Source organism: Theobroma cacao, chromosome 1 (assembly GCF_000208745.1).
Source record: "Theobroma cacao cultivar B97-61/B2 chromosome 1, Criollo_cocoa_genome_V2, whole genome shotgun sequence".
In the NCBI taxonomy this organism is placed as follows: domain Eukaryota; kingdom Viridiplantae; phylum Streptophyta; class Magnoliopsida; order Malvales; family Malvaceae; genus Theobroma; species Theobroma cacao.
The window spans coordinates 30,761,807-30,783,657 of NC_030850.1; the positions used below are offsets into that span (position 1 = coordinate 30,761,807).

General features: G+C 37.2%; 3 protein-coding genes across 4 annotated transcripts; 2 read left to right on the forward strand and 1 right to left on the reverse strand.

Annotated features, from left to right (window-relative positions):
* LOC18613500 (homeobox protein LUMINIDEPENDENS) lies at positions 1,280 to 9,379 on the forward strand. The gene is made up of 13 exons (XM_007050769.2): positions 1,280 to 1,701; positions 1,801 to 1,828; positions 2,070 to 2,200; positions 2,431 to 2,783; positions 2,867 to 2,960; positions 3,041 to 3,134; positions 3,692 to 3,821; positions 3,927 to 3,978; positions 4,062 to 4,090; positions 4,199 to 4,287; positions 4,900 to 5,331; positions 7,116 to 7,642; positions 8,251 to 9,379. The coding sequence occupies exons 1-13, from the start codon at positions 1,528 to 1,530 to the stop codon at positions 9,199 to 9,201; spliced, it is 3,084 nt and encodes a 1,027-aa protein (XP_007050831.2). The 5' UTR covers positions 1,280 to 1,527; the 3' UTR covers positions 9,202 to 9,379.
* On the forward strand, positions 9,565 to 14,768 carry LOC18613501 (metal tolerance protein C1). Of its 2 annotated transcripts, XM_018125126.1 has the most exons (12): positions 9,565 to 10,304; positions 10,390 to 10,459; positions 10,616 to 10,713; positions 10,905 to 11,056; positions 11,177 to 11,292; positions 11,876 to 11,972; positions 12,504 to 12,588; positions 12,813 to 12,875; positions 13,150 to 13,255; positions 13,810 to 13,955; positions 14,247 to 14,338; positions 14,417 to 14,768. In XM_018125126.1, exons 1-12 carry the CDS (start codon positions 9,948 to 9,950, stop codon positions 14,535 to 14,537), a joined length of 1,503 nt encoding a protein of 500 aa, XP_017980615.1. In that variant the 5' UTR covers positions 9,565 to 9,947; the 3' UTR covers positions 14,538 to 14,768. The 2 variants fall into 2 exon arrangements, with proteins under 2 accessions (XP_017980615.1, XP_017980619.1); XM_018125130.1 differs by lacking the exons at positions 10,905 to 11,056; positions 11,876 to 11,972.
* LOC18613503 (protein indeterminate-domain 2) lies at positions 16,717 to 20,024 on the reverse strand. Its single transcript, XM_007050772.2, has 3 exons — positions 19,578 to 20,024; positions 18,605 to 19,001; positions 16,717 to 18,136 (listed from the first exon to the last, which is right to left on the reverse strand). The coding sequence occupies exons 1-3, from the start codon at positions 19,789 to 19,791 to the stop codon at positions 17,047 to 17,049; spliced, it is 1,701 nt and encodes a 566-aa protein (XP_007050834.2). The 5' UTR covers positions 19,792 to 20,024; the 3' UTR covers positions 16,717 to 17,046.

Below are 21,851 nucleotides of genomic sequence, written 5' to 3' on the forward strand. Positions count from 1 at the left end.
CGTGAAATCTTGGCTTTGTCATTGTTTCACTAATTGATTTATCACCCTTTGAATCCACAGATTGTGAATCCATATCATCATTAGAAAAAAAAATCTTCCCCCTTTGATTGCAGCAATGCCTTTTTCAAAGAGGGATTCTCATGAATAACTAGCACATCATTCATAGAAGCAGTATTGATACCGTCATTTCGTAATCTCACTTTTTTTTCTTGAACGGTTGTCTAAGATCACTGGTGATTGAGATTTCTGGAGAGAAACCTTGTTCATCGTGGCTGTCGCTATATTCTCTATCTTTTTATTTCAAATGTAGAGCTTAAATAGTTAATATTAAGCGAATTGGTATTAGTTATTCCATGTTTTTTAAGAAATGATTGTTCCCTTAGATAAAAAAATGAGACAAAGGAAAGCATATGCGATTCCTTCCATCAAAACATGCTGTTATTACCAATGCATTATATTTTCTATAATTATGTAATATGCATTTTTTCTAATATAAATTCTTATATAATATAGTTTTTGATGTATTTGTTTTTTGACTATAAAATGAAAAATAAGCCTCACCTTTTGACAAACTTCATCTCTTCTTATCTTGAAATTTCAATTTAAAACTTTCAAGAGAATTTAAAAAAATTTAATTAATGAAGACTTTTACTAGAAACTATGTTAATTTAAATTTATATACAGCAACATGTTAGCAAACACAAAATCAACAATAAACATCCATTATTTATAAAATAATAAACTCCACTTACATATGATTTCAATTTTTTCATATAACACATTGAGTTTTTATTTTTTTCCAATTAATTATTTGGTGATAAGTTGTGTTTCTAAAAAAATTACATCATTAATTTCACTCGATAAAATTGTCAAAAAGCTTTAAGTTCAAAAGTTAACTTATTTATCTATAATTAAGGATATTTTCATAATTTATTAAGAATAATTAATGGTGTAACTCCTTACTCATTCACACAAAAGATCATTAAAGAAAAAAGAACATATAAAATATTATACAAAAAAATGAAATTAAAAAATTTAAAAGAAATTTACCTTTAACGAAAAGCCACGATGCATATCCAAATCACACATTAGACAGGTGACATGTTGAGCCAATAATGCTTGTTAAAAAATATTATAGTAGCAGGGGTAAGAAAAATAAAAAAAAGAAAAGGCCGAAAGGAGAACAAAAAAAAAAAGGGGTCCCGGTCCAGAATATACGCGCGCCCTTGGTGATTAGAGCGCGTGTTTAATGCCTTGAAAGTGTTTGTTTGGGCTTTACTATCCTACTTCGTCTGCACCCCCATCCGCTGCTCTTTCTCTCTCTCTCTCCCTCCCTCTCTATTCGATTTTCTTTCTCTAATAGCCAAACCCTAACCCTAATCAGTTGTTTTCGATCTAATAAACTTCAAGTTTTGCCCCCTTTTTAATTATTCTTGGTCTTTTAATTACTGATGCACTGAACTCCAATGCGAGGCAGGCATCGATCTGGTGCGTGGAGCTTAGAGTTATCAATCTGGAGCGTCGACGATGGACGTTTTGAAGGAGAATTTGGCGGAGGTAGAGATTGGGAACACCGTGGAGTCGCTTCAAAATTTCATAGACTTGCAGAGGGAGCTCTTCCACAGCCAGATCGATCAGCTTCAAAACATCGTCGTTACACAATGCAAACTTACAGGCGTCAACCCTCTCGCCCAGGAAATGGTTCGTCAAATGAGAATTTCTCTTTGGTCAAAGATGACAAAAGAAAAAAAACTGAAGCCAAAATATTACTAAAATTTTTCTTTATTTACTGTTTTGCAGGCAGCTGGTGCTTTGTCAATAAAAATTGGTGAGTGTCTTCTAAAGTTGCCTTTTGGGGTCAATTAAGATCCTGTTAGGAGCTTCATTAGTATTTCTTAGAGAAAATATGGCTATAATTATGTAAATTATTTTGAGATTGTTAGCTGCAACTGATTTTTGGTGCTTATTCTTGGCCAACTATATTCTAATGTAGAATATGGGATATGTATAAGTTAGGATGGTGGTTTGTTACATCACTATCTAATCGTATGATTGAATATTTATTCTAGGAAAACGACCGAGAGATTTGCTAAACCCTAAGGCTGTAAAGTATATGCAAGCTGTTTTTTCCATTAAAGATGCGATTAGTAAGAAAGAATCTCGTGAGATTAGTGCTCTATTTGGTGTTACACTCACGCAGGTATGTATTTAATGATTTATATCCTTAATTTCTTTAACATTAAGTTATGTCCATTCCCTTGGGCCAATGTAAAATTTGGAGAACTGGCTTTGCTGTTATCTGAGTGGATCATCTTTTAAAAGTGTTGTAAATTCAAAATTCTTATTGCATATCAACATGACATTGTTTCCAAGAATACCATCTGTCAGAGAATGCAGTAAGATTCCTTAGGCTGTCATGTTGATATGCAGGTGCGCGATTTTTTTGCTAGCCAACGCACTAGAGTAAGAAAGCAAGTTCGGCTGTCGAGGGAGAAAGCTGTAAGATCTAATGCATGCAAAGAAACAGAAGAAGGGGTGGTTCTAAGTGAGTCTGATGCCATGATACCTGTTGAGCCAGTTCCCTTAAACTCTGTTGGCCCTGTTAATGCCGAAGAAGCACCATCTTGCTCAACACTGGATGATGCTCTTACTGGCATAGATGAGTTGGATAAACATTTTGTCGAAAATATATTCACTAAGATGCGGAAAGAAGAAACTTTTTCTGGGCAAGTGAAACTATTGGAGTGGATCTTGCAGATACAAAATCCTTCAGTATTATACTGGTACCTATTGAGGAAACTTAATACACTCAACAATAAGCATACTGCTTCTTGTTTTATCTGAGTAATGTCTCTTTATCGTGTAGGTTTTTAACTAAAGGTGGTGTTATGATTTTAGCAACATGGTTGAGTCAAGCAGCTGTTGAAGAACAAACTACTGTTCTCTTTATCATCCTCAAGGTATAATTAGATTCTATACAGATGATTTACAGTCCTGTACTTGTAATTTACGAAGGTTACATTTATCGTCTGGAATGTAGGTTCTTTGTCATTTACCTCTACAAAAAGCTCTCCCTGAACAAATGTCAGCCATACTGCAAAGTGTGAACAAGCTGTGTTTGTACAGGTTTTCAGGTATGCATTTGTTGGTTAGTATTTAATTCTTCTTCAGCCTTTTCTTATCTCCATTTCTCATTCTTGTGCTTGTCTCATTCTTGTGCTTGTCTCAAATTTATTCAATGTGTCAGATGCTATAACGATTTATGGCCCTATTAAAAGTGTTTGCACTTCTGTATGATTGTGTTAATTTTGCTGGTATAATTAATGCTTTGGTTTTCTTTTCCCCCTTTCTTTGAACTAAGTTGTTCACGGTAAAATGCTGGGAATCACTTTACATGATACCTGCAGTCTCTATGCTTATGGAATCTATCTTGATGGTTGCATTTGGTTTTCTGACTATACCCTCTATAATGTCAGAAGAAAGGGAAATCAATTATGGGAAATTAGAGTGGTTATATTCTTTCATATTGGTCATTAAATGATATGTAGTGGGTATGGACGTGCTTCAGTTTGTGATAAAAATCTGCTTGTAAAAAATCATCATTTATGATGAAAATAATTTTTGTGCTTAGCTGTATTTATTTATATGCTTTGTGGTACTTTGAATCTCATTTATCTGATTTGAAGATCAGACATATCACACAGGGCAAGGCTTTTGATATCACGGTGGAGCAAGATGTTTGCAAGAAGCCAAGCCGCGAAGAAACCTAATGGTTTGAAGTCATCTGCTGATGCGCAGAATGAGTTGTTACTGAAGCAGAGGCAAGTTTACTTCGTTGCCTCCTATATTTGCTTGGTTTTCCTACCACTGAAGCATATGGTTTGAAGTTTCTATTCATTTCTTATTATTGCAATCTGGCTCTGCAGTATCAGTGAAATTATGGGTGATGAACCGTGGCAGTCAAATGTTGACAATTCTGTAAGTATACTACACAAAATTAAACAAAAATATGTTAAATATGCTTGTTTAGTGTTTTCTAATTAATGTTAATGGTTTTCCAGGAAGAGATTCTTGCTACTTCTAATGTCAGGTGTGGATATTTATATTTTTAATCTGATAATCTGATATTTTTATGCTCTGGTTGTCATTCTTAGCATTTTGTAATTGTGGAGATACTGAGGGTAGACTTATTGTTCAGGAAATTGGAGTCTCCACAAGTTCTGAAACTGCTGCCGGCATCCATGGATGACTCCACAAAGAAGAACATCCTTGGTGTATCTGGTTCCCGTATCCTTGTCATTGTTGGGTTGTGTTTCTTGATCGTCTCTGTCGCCTCTCTTCGTGTTTTTTTTTTATTTGTTATTTCTTTATTTTTTGGGTAGGGGGGGAGGATGTGATGCATTTTGACTCATAGACCATCTAAAGAATTAAAAAAAAAAAAGAGAAAATCATTTCTTAAGGAACAAGTTCTCTTATCAGTTTGAACTCTTAAGTATACTTAGTATGATTTGGGTCATTTTTGGTCACTCCTATCAAATATTTTTCATATGAAGTCATTGACATCTGATGACATGTCTAAACTAAAGATATGTTAATTGCTTCTCACATAAGTGGTAGGCTCAGCATCTGTTTTGAAGAGTTTACAGTTCCTAAAGTTCATCTAGGAGGTTGATTGTATCTCATCTGTTTTAAGGGTTTGACCTTTTTGTTTTCGCTGGGGAGGGGGGGGTGGGGTTTACTGATTTCTTTGCTGCTAATTATGATCCATTTGCTTGAACTTCTCAGCAAACTATTCTTCTCTTTTGCCACTCTATCTTAATTGCTTGAAAATGTGCAAGATTATGTACATGCAATTATTTGGTTCCTTTCAAGAGTAGCATATTGCCTTAGCTAGTCCAGATAGCAGGGAACGCAGGAAGGTTCAGTTAGTGGAACAGCCAGGGCAAAAGATGGCTGGCAAAAGCTCACAGACAACAAGAACAGTACCTATCAGCCAAAGTCGCCCCATGTCCGCTGATGATATCCAAAAAGCAAAAATGCGTGCTCTATATATGCAGAGTAAATATGGAAAACCGGGTTCCTCCTCTAATGGAATGAATGAAGCAAAGAGTGAAGGTCTAAACAAACCTTCAACTTCTCAGGCCAGCTTTTCTCCACCAGTTTCTAAAGTTCATGTCCGGCCTGCTGAAGAACAAAAGAAACCTGTAATACTTCCCCCTAAAACTTCTAACAGGCTGGGAACTTCTCTTGATCCAAAACAGAATATGGATTCAAAGGAGCCTCCATGGGAGAAATGCCAGAAGGTCAAAATCCCATGGCACACACCACCAGGTACATTTGCTTCTAGTGTTTTTTCATTAGTTGCTTGTATTAACTCCCTGAATTTTAGATGGTAGAGTGTGCCCTTTAAGTAATTTCCTAAATTATCATGGAGGAAGATTCAATTGTCTTTGCAACCACAGCTGCCTACTTTCTTTCATCCTCCATCCCATTACCCGCAATCTTTTATCTTTTCTACTTTTTTCCCATTAGGAATAGAATCACAACCTGAAAATATTATTTGTGTGAAACTTGGGAATTGTTTTCGTTGTATATACACTTAACCCTCTTTTCCTAAATATTGAAAGTAAAAAAAAAATTGTTTCAAATATATCTCCTGATATGTGATCATATTTATGATGATTGTATCGCCAAGGTGGAAATGTCCTGTTGTTGAAAACATTAGAATTCCCGTTAATGAATATATTGACTTTTGGTCTATTGCAAAATTCAGTTCTACACTTGATTGTTTTTATTCTGATGTGTGCACCAACATTTGGAATGCGCTTGCAATAGCTTTAGTGAAGTGCCATCTGGCTCATAACCGTCAAAAATTAAGGTGCTGGTGAGTTGTACTTCCAAAACGTTTTGCAGAGAAAATGAAAATCATTAGTTTGAAAATTTGATGACAGCTAGTCATGGTAGATAAAATTCTTATTCATTTAATGAAGCTTTTGCTAACATAATGGTTAGTCCTTATATTATAATCTCTACCAGGTTTTCATTATCAAACTATGGAGGATGGAATTGCTTCAATAGGATCAATGCTGGCCGTTTGAAATGTGTGTGCCTTGATCCAAGGCAGATGTTGCCCAAAGGCTGTTGCTAAACCAATAACATGCAATCATTTAATATTATCCTTAAAAAGAATTTGCTCAATTGAGTTTGATTGAAGCCTTATGGAGCTTCAACCTTGAATGACCAGTGATTCCAAGGTGTAATGATCAGACTGATGGCAATAAGGGATTTTCCTTTATCCTATTAACTTTGGATAGCTGGATGCTAAGAAATTGAAATTGAAATTTCTCTGGATAAAAGTGGTCACACTTGTTCTCTGAGCACATTTGGTTTAAAATGTGGTCAAAGCAAATTTTTTCATGATTTTGGAACCAAAGTTAGGAGTATTTTGAAGAGGTATTATTTTCATCAGCAAAATTGACCAAGGAGGCTTGATGATATCACAGATATATGGGGCCATAAGGCAACGGTAGAGGATTTTTCTTATGATGAGCTTGAAGCCACTCCAAGTTGCATTGACATGCATTGCTTGTTGCCAGTAAATTGTTGTTGAAAAAAAAAAATTCAGGTTTCTTCAACCTGCCTCTAATATTTTCTGCATTTTTAAGCCAGTGTCAGTAACAGTGCCAGCTTAATTACTATTCATCTATGACCAATTTTCAGCTTCAAAGGAATTGTCAGAAAAGTTGAGGGAGGCAGACATTTTAGTTGAACTGTTATCTTTTACTTTGTTTCTGATTTTCACTGGTTGGAGTATCTTTCGAGGACATTTTTCTTCTCCCCATCATCTTTCTTTTTTTGTAATTTTTTCTCCCCTTAACAACCATCCCAATTACGATGATTCAACAACCTTATACAGTGCTAGGCCATTTGTAAGACGAGCAATCAGATTGTACCGCTATGACTTTCTGACTGCTTGATTTTCATTTCATTCTCTTTCTCTCTCTAAGCTTGTTTTTGGTAAATATTCTGTATCTTATTCTTGTTGGTGTCATCTCTCACTCATGTTACTCGATCTGCGGGTTTCAAACTGTTTTAAGTCCTTTTCTTTTCTGCAGAAGTAAAACTCAACGAGCTTTGGAGAGTTGGTGCTGGTGAGAATAGCAAAGAGGTTGATGTGCAGAAAAACAGAAACCGTAGAGAGAGGGAAACATTCTATTACACAATCCAGGAGATACCATCAAACCCCAAGGAACCGTGGGACCGAGAAATGGATTATGATGACACGCTGACCCCAGAAATCCCAACTGAACAGCCACCTGATACTGACTCTACTGAAACACAGGTTACCCATGGTGAACATGTAAATAGTGCAGCCACTTTGGCACCTTCTTCCTCCCACATAGGTGGTGGCGTTGCAGCTGAACCAGATCTTGAGTTGTTAGCTGTACTGCTGAAAAACCCGGCTTTGGTTTTTGCCTTGACTTCTGGCCAAGCTGGTAACTTGACAAGTGAAGAAACAGTGAAGCTGCTAGACATGATTAAGGCTGGTGGGGCTGGTAATTCAAATAATATTGGTAAAAACGTGGAAGAGAAGGTTGAAGTGTCTCTTCCATCCCCAACTCCATCGAGCAATCCTGGAACGGTGCGTGATATAGGCTTCTGCCAAGAATTTATTTTCAGTTTCTTAGGGGCGGGTGGATTAGCTCCTCGTTGCACTCCTTTGATCCACATTTCATACATAAATATAAAATACCAGATATAGAGGATTGGCATGCACTGGAAAAGAATTAAAATAATCCCCGTCGAAATTAAAGGTTAAACATGGGATCTGCAATAGAAAAATGGCTGACTGTTAAGACGTGGGCATCCCACATGGGGGAAAGCGAATGGTTAACGTCAACTAGTGATGGGTCTCTTCATCAGTTATCCAGCAGGGAAAGCGTGGCAAAGGGTAGGGTAGAACAGGTTAATCAGGCCGTGTGGGTTCTTTTTTTGTGGATGCCTGTGCTCTGGGTCTGGGAAATTACAGGAGCCTTCGCATCATGCTATTGACCCTGACCCTCATCGTCGTTACTATATTTCTCAAATGATGAAATATAGTACTTTTGTACTATGTCCGAAGATGATATACTTATCTAAAGAATCTCTGATTTATGACATCATTACATTATATGTTCATGATTTTCATTTGACCTCTAATTATCATTATTATCTCATTATACGAAATTGAAGTATTTGTTTAACGTGCAGGGTGGATGGAAACCGGAGGCAGTCAGGAACCCCTTTTCACAGCAAAGTCAAATTGGAAACACAGTTGCCCAAGCTTCTCTTGGAGTTGGCACCACCACTCCTGTTGCGGAAAGGCTTCCTGCTACTAGCATGGCGGCGCCACAGCAAGACGCAAATGGCCAATTATTAGCCCAACAGCTTGCAGCGGCCATAGCACAGTTGTTGCCTCAATCAAGCGCCATGACTCCTGAAAAGCGACAGTCTCCTAATGTTGCTTTTTCACACCATGGTCATCCATCTAATTCTCCAGCTATGCAACCACCGGCTTCCGAGATAGCCTTAACCTTGAAAAATCTACCCATTGCTAACTCTTCCTTAACAAACTTGTCAGCTGCAGCTGGTCCCTCATTGCGGGTTGAAACCTTGACTAATGTGAAACCTGCACCAATCTCCATGACACCAAACGCACCAGAAAAACTGCATTCTTCATTTTCTATTTCTCCCTTGATGCCAACACTGTCACGGCCGCAAACACCACCACATCTACGGCCACAACTACCCCAAGTAACTGATCCTCCTCTTCATACGCATCTATATTCATCGAGGCCCCCAGTGGGAAACATAGGTCCAATGTCTGATCCTTGGAGGGCGAGGCAGAGTTTGGCTTCTAATCCTCTTTCTCAGGCTAATCAAACCAATTATAATGCATCGTTTGGAGGATCTGTGCAGCCTCAGTCGCGGTCAGGTCCTCCTTGGGAAGGAAATGAGTATGTGGGGCATGACGGGTTTGAGTCATGGAGTCCAGAGAATAGTCCAAATAGGTTTTCAGAGTATGTGCCAGGAAGGAACTACCTGGAACCCAGAATGAATTCCGGTTGGAGTTATAGACCTGACAGGTCATGGCAACGGAGTACTCCTGGTTACAGGGACCAGAACAGAGAGGGAAATAGAAGATGGCGTGATAGAAGATGACGAGACTTGCTCTGCCATTGTTACCTTGGTTGGAAATGCCGGCCTGTCCATACACAGTGAGTGTTCTATAGTAGTAATAAAATTTTTTGGTGGGTAGAGGTGGAAAATGGAAGGCAATGGGACAAGCGGAACGTTATATATACTGGACATTACAAATGCAATTGCAGCTTTTTGGATATTCCAGAGCTTGCGCTTGGTATTCAATTTGACAAGCACATGAAAAGACAAAAACAAAGAAACCTCTGCCTGGAGTTTCTCTTTTGTCTTTCTCTATCTCAGCCCTCACGGACGAACCCCAGTTTGGACCGTGCCATCATTGATCAAAATCCTAAAAATAGCGGTCAACGTTTTTATCCAGAGGAGAACGTTGCTTCCTCGTGATAGTAAATGGACTATTGTTAAGGAATTTACTTGTAATGGATCTGGCAACAAAATTTTGGGCCAATGGCTGAACACCGAACTTAGATGTGAAATTTTGAATGGGATCCCAGACTTAAAATCTTGTTGTGGGCCGTGTGCCCATTTCTAGCCCATAAATAACACAGAATGCGTGCGCCGAACGCCGCCGGCGAATACACTAATCAAGCAATCCTAGGAATAGATTTCCCCAAGTTGCAGTTCATTGACACGGCACCGCTCTTCCTGCTCCAGTAGCTTTCCTAATTCAATAACTAAGCAGATTGCTAGCTTCTCTATATATATATATTTTCCAATTTTGGCTTTTGAGAAAGGACTCCAAAACAATAATGGGATTCAGGTTCCAAAATCTAAATCCCATGTACAGATCCTACCTCTCAAGGCTCTCTTCACCCAAAAATCCCCATCCCAACCCCGTCATAGTCCAGTCCCTCAATCCCCATTTCCATATCTACTCTCCCCCTCTCTTCTCTGATAACCCCAATTACAGCATCCCCAGACGGTGGCATTTTGGTCATTCTCATGATCATCACGATCACCACCATAATATAACCAAGGAAGGAGAGAAAATATTCCGGTTGGGTCTAGGAGCGGATATTGGGTTAGCTACTACTAAAGCTTTGACTGGTTATTTATCTGGAAGCACCGCCATCATCGCCGACGCAGCCCATTCTATTTCCGACGTGGTAAAATTATAGTCTTGCAAGAGTTTATTTGTTAAAACTTGTTACTCAAGCAATTGATTTTGTTGGAAATTTCTTTTGTTTGTAGGTTCTAAGTGGGGTTGCATTATGGTCATTCAAAGCTGCAAAGGCTCCCAAAGACGAAGAACACCCATATGGTCACTTATGATTGTACCTACAAGCTACTCCATTTTTCTTAATTTTGCTCATAGTAATGAATGTTATGTTGTAGGAGCTTTTTTCCTTCTCTTTTTTTTTTTTTATTTCTTTTGTGTATTGCTTCGACGTCTCATTATTTTTTTTATTCTCCTTAGGACATGGTAAATTTGAAACTCTTGGAGCCCTGGGAATTTCTTGTATGCTTTTGGCGACTGCTGGTGGTATTGCTTGGCATGCTTTAGATCTCCTAATTGTATGACCACATTTGTTTTTCTTCCTATATTTTATGATTTAGACAGAATAAGGAGTTAAAACAAAAAAAAAAAAAAATCCCAATATCAATAATGCTGAAACAATTTCAAAGTATACATTACTGAGAAAAAAGGTTATATTTGAAATGAAACTAGATTGGACCTTACAGTAAGTTGAGCATTCTGTGTTCAGGGGTTGCTGTCCACTGTTCCTGAAGTAGTTAATAATCATTTGTTGGCTCATGGACATATCGATCATCATGGTGGAAATCATCATGGAATTGATATGGATCACCCTATACTAGCTTTGAATGTGACCATTGTAGCAATATGCGTTAAAGAAGGGTATCGAGCTACCCTTTTGCTTATTCTACTTTCACTTCTTTTTTGATAACATCTCTGTTTCTTCTTTTTCACATGTGTGGTTGCTGCTCTAAAAGTTATTTTCTGAATGTTTACATGTAGGCTTTACTGGATAACAAAAAGAGCTGGGGAAAGGCAGGGCAGTGGACTGATGAAAGCAAATGCATGGCATCACCGTGCAGATGCAATTTCATCTGTAGTTGCACTTATTGGGGTTGGTAAGAGATCTTTTCGCTGATTATCTTTTTTGTCCTGTATTCTTCTGAGCAATGCTTTGCTGAATTGGTTATAGTATTGGTAAGCAATACAAAATGGAAGTCCTTGCTTTTGGCTTGAGGATTGCTAATTAATATTGGTGGTTTTAGCCTTTGGCTTGTTCTTTACCCTTGCCTTGTCATGGGCTAGGATTTGTCTCTCTTCGGAAGGAATTTTCCACATTCAAGTTATACTAATTATGAAGATATTTTTTTCTTGATTATTCCATTGTATCTGTAAAATTACTGAAACTTCAATAACATCCTTTGCCAAGCTCCTTTTTCTTTGAAAATCTCTCTTGTTGGGGGTGGTTGGTTGTTGTCTGGAAGGTCTTTACTACTGGATGGTTTATTTGTGAAATGAAAATTTCACTGTGCTTGATTGTTTGATGAATCTGAATTACAAATTAGTTACTCAACTAGTTTCCACCTCCCTTCCTTTTCCCTACCCCTTTAAATGTTTAAGTCTATTCCTGTGGATTTCCTTCGATTGAATTGTATGTAAGTGAACACTCAATGACTATATGCCTTGTCCATCATGATCTAGGAGGCTCTATTCTTGGAGTAAAGTTTTTAGATCCTCTTGCTGGACTGGTTGTCTCAGGAATGATTCTAAAAGCTGGTCTGGAGACTGGATACCAGAGGTGCATTGCTTCGTGTCCTTCATATAGCTCCATTTCTCTTACTGTTTGCTTTGTCATGGTGTCCTTTTAGGCATGTGAGCTTCAAAATGATTGTGGCTATTCTGCAATTCAAGAGGTCAAATGGTATCAGTCAGCGTGGAAATAGTCAAACATACTGTTATGTTTAGGATCTAAAATTTCTGCATTTATTCTTTTACCTCCAGTTTATTGGATAGGGATGAAGTTATCATGCTCATGTCTTCTTGATTGAGTGGATTTATACATCACCTGTTTTTGCCGTGTTTCTTGATTTTAGGTATGTTCTAATATGTTTCCATTACAGAAACTGATAAATTGATAAAGTTTGGCTCATAATTTCATGTTTGTAGTCGTATTATAATTGGTAAGCCTTGTTTCGCTGGAAGTCTGTCTGCAATGTCTACCGAATATTTAGGCTTGGTTTTTAGTGTTTGAGATAACATAGATATAGATGACATGTTGTTTGTATAGAAATCTCCATAATTTACATCTTCTTTTTGGCCAACTTTGTAGTGTCCTTGAACTTGTCGATGCTGCAATCCCTGCAGAACAGTTGGAGCCCATAAATCAAACAATTCTACAAGTTGAAGGAGTCAAGGTAAGTACCATAATATGTTTGTGTATCTGCATATGAAGACCAGATACAGCTCTGTACCTAAAATTAATTTCTCAGTAAATATACTTCATCATTCTAGATGCATGCTCCCGGTATTTTATATCATGATCTGTTGGCTTGTTGCTACTGGTGAAATTTACAATTAAGTTTTGCCTTTTCCTTTTTTGGCTGTCTTCCTTAACTACTCTTTTCACAATTGTCTGTAGGGATGCCATCGTTTGAGAGGAAGGAGAGCTGGTTCAAATCTGTACCTTGATGTACATATTGTGGTGAGTTTTTACTACATTTTCTAATGCTGGTGAAATTGCAAAAGGACATGAATGGAAAGTATAAAAATTGACCTCATTATTGCTAGGCTTACTGTGGATATGGTCTTGAATAGAGTACAATGCCACAATGTGAACCATATAGCCAATCCTAAATAGTGGGATAGGGCTTAGTTTGTCGTTTCTAGTACTTTATGTTGTTCAGTTTTAAGTTTGACTATAAAACTGCTTATTTCCTGATGCCCTTCATGATATTTCCTTTATTTTTGACCTGCAGGTCGATCCCTTTTCTAGTATTAGTGCTGCACATGGCATTGGTGAAAATGTTCGTCATCAAATTCATAAATCACACCCTGAAGTGACTGAAGTTTTCATACACATAGGTATGTTGCATGGTTACTTTGTCTCGAAATTGGCTCAGACAAATTATTTAAGATGAGTGCTGTAATTTTGGCATTGGCATAAGATTTTCTGTTGGAAGATGACTATCTACAAAAGACAACTGATTGTTAAGGGAAAGAAGAAAAAGAAGAACGGAACTAACTTTCCATCTAGGTGATCACATCATTTGTCTTCTGTTGATAATGTCTCCTCACTGGGTAGATACATTATTTCTGATTTCCATGGATGATTTCTCCTACCATTAAGCTTGATGAATTTAACCTGTGGTCATGGGGAAACAAATGTTCTTGGAGCATGTGACTTTTGACCAGTGTGAAACCTGAAAACTGAGCTAAGATGTACTTTTATGGAGTTTAGCATGTAATGAAACTTTTTTGTTTTGCCTGGTAGAATATCATGGTAGATATATGATACCTATGGAAGAGATTACTGGTAAATTGGACTATACAATCAATGCCAAAGTCAGTCTGTGCGTCACCAAGTTGTTGGCATATTTACATTCTGATAAACTTTCTTTTGGCCTTCAAAATTGTAGATCCTGCATATGTAGAGTTCTCTCCTGATGTAATGGACCAGAAAGAAAGTTTGAAGAGAATCATGGAACAGAAAAGTAATATTTCTGCCAGGGAGGAAGATGTTGAAGCAATTGTTTGTGGCACGTTTTCGTCAAAGTTTCCAGAGGTATCTGTTTGCATTTTGTTGAGTGTTTAAGTTTAGGCTCACTATAAATAAAGTATGCCGTAGATAGAGCATCTGAGCACTGAAGTAGCAAGGCAAATGTGGTTTGGACTTTGGTCAAGCTTAAGTGGGCTAAACTTTTAACTATTGTTGAAAGGGAAAGTGAATTTTGTTATTTGCCACACCACACTTTCGCCTTGAGGAATACATGGGTTTGTTCCACCTTTTTCCTACTGTATTCTGCCATACTTGTTGTCAAACAATGTTTTTTTTTTCTCGAATGTGAATATGCAGAAGTTTGTGGTTGAGCGCATAACCCGTCACATGTTGCGAGGAAAGCTATTACTCGAAGTTGAGGTTGGCATGCCTCCCGATATCATGATTTGGTACAATCTCTCTTCTTCTCACCTCACTACATATAGAACCATAAAGACTCTGACATATTCAATACCAATTGGTTCCAGCGATGCTATGGAAGCGGCGAAGGAAGCAGAAAAGGAGATACTGAATGCAGCTTCAAACATTGTTCACGTCAATGTTCAGCTAAGATTAGGGCGTCCCATTCCAGAGTTCAGGTACATATAGCAAAGCTTCAACCATAAACAAGCCCCCAGAACGCTCTGCCTTATAGTGATGGGATCTTTTTTACACGTGTAATTCATTTTTCCACAATTTTGTAATAATTTAATACTAACAAAAATATGTTGATGGATTCTACTTAGGCATGTAACCCTGGATGAATCTCTTATTGTATCAATTAACGAAAATGTTTTAAGAAAGTTTAAGCAAGGTTTATGGCTTAAGCCCAACGTTCCAGTCGTATAAATCCAATTAAACTTGTCTCTCCATTTTTTATTTTAAAAAAATAAAAAAAATTCAATTTTCACAATTGAACTGGTGAATTCTTTTTTTTTTTATAACAAAATTATAATTTGGATATAAATAAACTGCTACCCTTTTTTTTTGAAAGTAAATAAACTGCTACCCTGAACTCTAAAGACAAAAATTTTCCGGAAGAGGGATAGAGATTTAGAGATTAGAGAGCCAAGTTGATCAGATAATTGTAGTCTGATTTCTTTAGTCGACATTGTATTTTCAGAAAAGATTATCATCACATCAATGGCTCTGAATCAGACCGAACGAAATTAACCTCTAAAACAAAAAGGATAATCAAGAAGACAAGTAGAGAAATTTTTAGCAAAGTTGGAATCACTCATCATAGGAAAGAAAGAGAGAGAAGGCTCAGAAGGATCCATTGGTGACTTTCTAATCACAAAAAGGCCAAAACCCTTCATAAAATAGGTAGTTCTCAACATCACCGCCTCTCCTCTTTCATCACTGAAAAAATGAAACATAATCGACGCTTTCACATAAGATAACAAGCAAAAAAAGAAAAAAAGTAAAAGAAGCCCCAGCCTTGGCTTCAACAGTGGAGTTGGCCATTCGCTATCGCGTATATATAGAAGGATCCAAATTAGGGTTAGGGTTTTTTACCCGTCGATACAGGAGAGAAAGGCCAAGCCTTATTACGAGACTGCCCCTGTCTTTACCAGACTTGGTGGCAGATTTGGTTTGGGCTTTTTGGCTACAGTTTTTGTTTTGGGATTTTTAACTTTTCAAGGACTCCATTTTGAAGTTCTGGGCTCAGCCTTCATCCTAGTCTAGCCCCATTCTTATTCACTGCTCATTTGGACCAAGAAGTTAACGTTGAATCATTGATAATTTTTGGCATGACACTTCCAAACTTTAAAAAATTATTTTAAAAATTTTAAATAAATTTTTATTTTTATTATATTTAATTAAATTTTTATATTTTTATTTTAAATTAAATAAATTTTTATAATTAACTATCGATTATTTATTATTAATAAAAACACTACTTGAGGTAATATATTGAAATATCATATTGAATGGTGACGTGATATATTAATGTAACATAATGATGTGACGATATGATATTTTTTACTCTTGTGTCTCAGCAACACGTTGACATATAATAATAAGTGATATTTTGATTAATGACAATTAGTTAATAAATAATTTTAAAATTTTATTTGATCAAAAATAAAAAAATTATAAGAACTTAATTAAACACAATAAAAAAATAAAAACTTATTTGAATTTCTTTCAATAGTTCACAACCTCTTTAGAGTATTATGTTGTAATTTTTTTTAATTCATGTTCTAGCTTTTGATACATACAATTTTATTCACGTTTGTTTTAATCTAATTAGTATTATGTAAATTTCATTTTCAACTTGAATTAATTTTTTGTTATTTTATCAGAAATTTTTATGGAGTTCAATTAGTATATTGCAAGATTATCTCTAATTTTATGGGAGAAACCAAACAAAAGAGAATTGTGTTTGTTTTTCTTTTTTAGGAGGAGAAAGAGATTATGAGTTTTTAGTTGAATAAGAACAAGGTACTCAATTGAGAATAGGAGAGGGGAGGATTCCTAGTTTGATGCAATCAGTTTCACCAAAAATTGACTTGAAAAATGGCAAAAGAATACATAGCGATGTAACCCGCGGGGGTGGGACAAAGTTAAGGAAATGATGGTCCTTACTGGAGGGTAAAAGCAGGAATTAGGTAAAGATGAAATATGTGCAATTCCTATGAGTGCGATGGGGCAGGTGGAAAACACTTTCCAATGGCAAGCTCCAAACAGGGTTCCACAGTTTAATTAAGATTACATTTCTTACTCTAGTGAGTTTTGTCTTGCCTTTCTTCTTTGTCGATACAAATTGGCTGTGGCTTCTGGGTTACAAAACAACAGGAGTCTCATATTTGTTTGTTCAACTTCGAAGAAAAATGAGTCTGGAGGAGTGGCCAGACCTGGTTATTTCGTGACCACACACATACACAGGGCTTTCCCACTGGGCACGGAGTCATTCATGAGTGGAAGGAATTCAGGCCCACGGTTTGACGATAGATAAGTGGGTGAGGACCCTGTGAACCCCATTTCGTACCTAATGCCCAAGTGGCCATCTCAGCACTGTCACCACACAAAGAACAAGAAATCTTCCAGGGACAAGCTGACAGCTAAAAGTAACAAAAAGTAGAAAATATAAATATATATATATATATTGCTCTCAGACATCCCAGATTGGCTTTTCAATAACTGAATCCCCATGTGAGAGCTGTTGCTGGAAAGGGTTTATTATTGGCAGTCTTTGTTGGCTTATTGCTTCCAGTTCCAATCTTTGATGCTGATGCTGCTGTTCGTGCAAATTGGCTTGCTGCCTTGACCCCCCAATCCCCATGAAATCAAGGGTCGTCATGTTACTGCCTCCAGTAGTGCTCGCTCCAAATATTGATGGCCCTGTTGGGTTCCTTTCCATCGCCGGAGTTCTTCCTTGTAACAAGCTAGTGCTACCACTGTCTTCATGTTCCATGTTCTTCATCAAGCTTTGGTTTCGGTCAGCTCCGTTAATGAACATGCTAGCGTACATTCCCATATCATTCAAATTTGCTGAGCTTCCTGTGACAGCATTAAAAAGTTGGGTCATTTCGTTGGGGCTTTTCTGCATGAGCGGGTTGGAGAATCCTCCCTCGCTGATCCCAACCATGCTTGACTGATCAGTTTGTGATGGGAAGTGATCGTAAGATGTGTTCTGCTGCTGAATTCCACCAAAAGATAGTGGTCTAATGGACTGGTCAGTACCTGCGATGCTATTAGCAAAGCTTTTTTGCATCACGGGAGAGTTTATACTATTGCTTGCAGTTGCACCCATTTGGGCTGCTTTCTGTAGCAAGGCTGTTGCAGACATGTTGGGCGAACCCGCAATTTGGCAACCATTTTTGCTGTCTTGTAAATAATTGAAGCCAGAGGAGCTATTTGAACTAAGCTGTAGGCTAGAGGAAGCTGCGGAAATGCTTCTTGGGCCACCAAACAGAGTGCCTGAGCTGCTTGAAAACATGCCTCCTCCCATGTTCATGGACTTAAATGGCATTGGCACTAGCTCTTGGGGAAGGGATTTGAGCGGGTTCTTCGGGTCAAAGTTGTTGAAGTCAGATATTCCCATAGATGTGTTGGGATTACTCATTGGCATTGATGACATGAGCTCTGGCATTTGGTTTTGCAAGTTTGATCCCATGTGGTTCATTAGTCCTTGGTTTACCTTGTTGTTTTCTTCAGCTAATGCGTCACAGAAAGCTCTGTGGGTGATGAAGCTGTCTCTCCTGCACAAGGAAATATGCAGTGGGGTCAAATTAGGTTGTTATTGGATAAAAATCTTGATAAGAAACAGTACTTTTGATCTAGAGAGAGGTTTTGTAATATCATAACTACAAAAGTCGTCAAAAAGGAAGAACGAAAAAGCCTATCAGTTGTTGGCCATTGTCTAATATTTCTCTATCTGGAGAGCCTAATTAAAGATGATATCTCTATAATTAATGCATAATATAAAACATATGCAAGACAACCTATATCCATTAAGAAATTTTTTAAAATCCGCATTGCTGTAGAAGCCCATAGATTACCATGCAAAAACTGATAAACTTTGGGGTCACCAAATGATCATTGGACGCCTTACAGTACTGAATCATATTGTACCTTTGTAAAGGATACCGTATCAATTTCCGTTCTCCATGCAAAATGCAGATGCAATATCTTTTAAGTTTCATTAAGTGGAAAGATCTAGTATATACCTTGAAAAGATGGTTCCACAGTCACATTTGTATTCCCTAGTACCACAGGTCTTCTGATGAGCTTTCCAATCAGATTGCACAGCATATTTCTTTGAGCACTTGTCGCATTTCCATTTCTTCTCACCATGCTTACGGCTGAAATGCTTCTTTATTCCCGTAAGATCCCCTAGTGCACGAGCCGGGTTGTGGTGGACACAAGTCGGCTCGGGGCAAATGTAGACTCGTTTCCTGACCTCAGTGGTCGTCCTTTGCCTTAGCTTCCATGGAAGATTGTGACCTCGTCGGTGCAGTTGTAGGTTTTGGTCCCTTTGGAATCCTTTGTTGCATATCTCACACACGAATCGATTTGTCGCCATAAGCGTTGTTGGTGATAGAGCAATAACTTCAGCGTTTGGATCTAATTCAAACAACAATATACAATAAGTTCAAAAGACTACTTAACACTCAATGAAAGCATGACGGAGTAGAAGAAGGTTTGCTTGAAAAAAAATAAATGAATTAAGTATTGTTTGTATAATCTTAGCAAGCAAGTTCTGTCTTGTACAGTAAAGATCCAGTATTGGCCCAAATAGAACAATCAGAAACAAAAAGAGAAGTAAAAAGTGCAATCAAGCAAACAGTTCTTGGCAATTATTGTAATCTCATAGCAATAATTGAACCCTTTATATAAGAAATTAACAAATAATCTTTTCTTGCAAAAAGCTGTCAGCTTTTATTTCCTGGAAGATGCCCCTATTAGAAAGCTTGTTCTTTTGTTCTGCTTAACTGGATCAAATCTACCTTGGCATGCATGCTTCTATTGAAGCATGTAAAACTCAAAGCCATGCATCCAAATCAAATCATATTTTAAATCTGAAAACCAACATCAGCTATCTGAACTTCCCTGAGCAATTCTAAGATCAAATGTCACCTAAATTACATAAACTTAGCATAGAAGAAAGCATAATTGAGATTCATGGGTAAATGAAATTGCCTGGAGTTCCTGGTAAATTTCTTTTCTTCTTAACTGGTTGATGTGGCTGTTGAGAGGTAGAACCATTGCTGTTAGAAGCACCAGAAGGTCCTGAACCAGAGCCCGGAAAGTTATTTTGCAGCTGTTGTTTCTGCTGCTTCTGTTCAAGCTGCTGAACTTCCTCTCCAGTGTTTCCTGAAGAGAAGCTTCTATCATCACCTGAGATATTTGACATTTGAAACTGAGAGGAAAAGATATATTGATACTATACAAGCTTGTCTGTTTCTTTTCCTTGGCTCCAAATTCTATTGTTTCTTTCTTCTTTCTTGTTGTTGGTGCTCTTAACTAAAAGTGGGGGCTTGTTTTTTGGTGAACATAAAATCAGGAAGCTGCTCTGTCTAGAGGAAGACAAAAACCAGGGAATTCCCCTTCATTTCTGGTGAAGAAGAGGGCTCTAGCTGCCACAGGAGTAACATTGGAACCTGGTCTTCTTTGGCTTTATATAAATATATATGAAGAGGGTTAAAATTTGACAAAGGACAACTGCATGGAAATTGCCCCCCTAATTTGCTGATTATTAATTTAATTGCCATTCTCTTTCATAGTATTAATTAATTTTTTCTTTCATAAACTAATTTGGTTGGTTCTCCAAGATGCCTCTTCTTGTGCAGTACTAATAATGTTATCATGACCCATAATGTTAAAATTTTTGTTACCTAGTTTCCAACAGTGATATACGGTTGGCTAAATATATAATCAAATCAAAGTTTCAGAGCAATTTGAGGATGACAAAATTACTAGGAATTCTTGTCAACCTAGCATTGTAGCCAAAAAAGAGGGGATTTACAATCTGCCATAGCAAGAGAGTTATACACATAGCTCAAATGAAGAATTTCAGAATTGAAGGGTGCTTTGGTGGATGGCCAAAGTTGAATTATTATTTGACAAGATTGGACAATTATTGTGTTGATCAAATTCTAATAAAATAGTAGGTGTCCACATCTTAACAATAATCATCATCTTTAACTCTAATTCAACTTTTGCATTTTCTCCTTCTATGCATATATCCAACTCCCTGAAGTTGGTATAAAAAAAGCAGCTTTGCAACCTATGTAGCAGGAGAAAAAAAGAAATGCAAGAAGCCTATCTTGTCAATAGGATGAGTCTGTTAAAACTGTGCCGAATCCTGTTTCCCATTTGATCCAAAGGACCCAGGAAAGCAACAAGCAGGTGTCCGGATTTTCAATTTCTTATTACATATTTTAATCACATTATAGAGATGGTTGCTGCTTTGTTTTCTAGGTACACTATAATAATATTTTAGAGTAAGGACGACTACTAAACGTTTATTATCTTAAAAGAATTGTATTGCTTTGCCCTGCTCCTACCGGTGGATTTGCTTTACTCTAATTTGTTTTCGGTGAGTTTTTATCCCTAATCACCCTAAACGATCTCGAGTTTTCTATGTTCCTTGATCAAGAATAAGCTCTGCTTATAGTAAAAAATTCTTTATAACTTAGTTCTTTTGCCAAGAACCTTAATTATATATAATATATGTGACATTCTATAAGCTTTTAATTTCCATGATTCTAGCTAAATTCTTCTTGTAATTGTCTAAGAATATTATAGTCTTTTTCGATAATTCTCTAGGGATACTCAAACCTATCTTATTTATGGCCAATCGGTTTTGTGTGTTTCTTTGTTCCTCATTGATCGTGCTGGGGGATGCCACTATAGCTCAATCAATATGAGAAACCAGAAAAACAAAAAAAAAAGAAACAAGTGCATTAGCCATTTCCCTAACCGACAAGACAATCCCTCAACTCAGGGAAGAGCTCTACTTGTTCAATCCTACGAGTTGAAAAAGATGGAGAATCAGTTCACAACCATCCCATTGATATATTGGATTAAAACTAAAAGATAATCCCAACAAATCACCCAAACTTCTTTACTGATTAATCGTTTTGGAGGTCACTACTTGAAAGAAGAAATTAAGTACCCCATGTATGTAAATTCGAAGGATTAATTCAGGGTTCCAAAAACTTTTGCACAAAGTTTAATAAGAAACAACAAGAAGCCCGGCTGTATGGAATAAGAAACAACTAAGAGACAGAAATAAGAACACGAACCATGGGCTAAATTCTAAAACTCTGGTCAATCAGGTTCAAAAGACCATTTTGCAAGGCATCTGCTACTTCCCCATCAGCAACTATTAGTCCAGACAAATAAAATTTACTTAGTTATCACCGATGATGGATCGATGTAATCTATGAAAACAAACTTCAACACAACAAT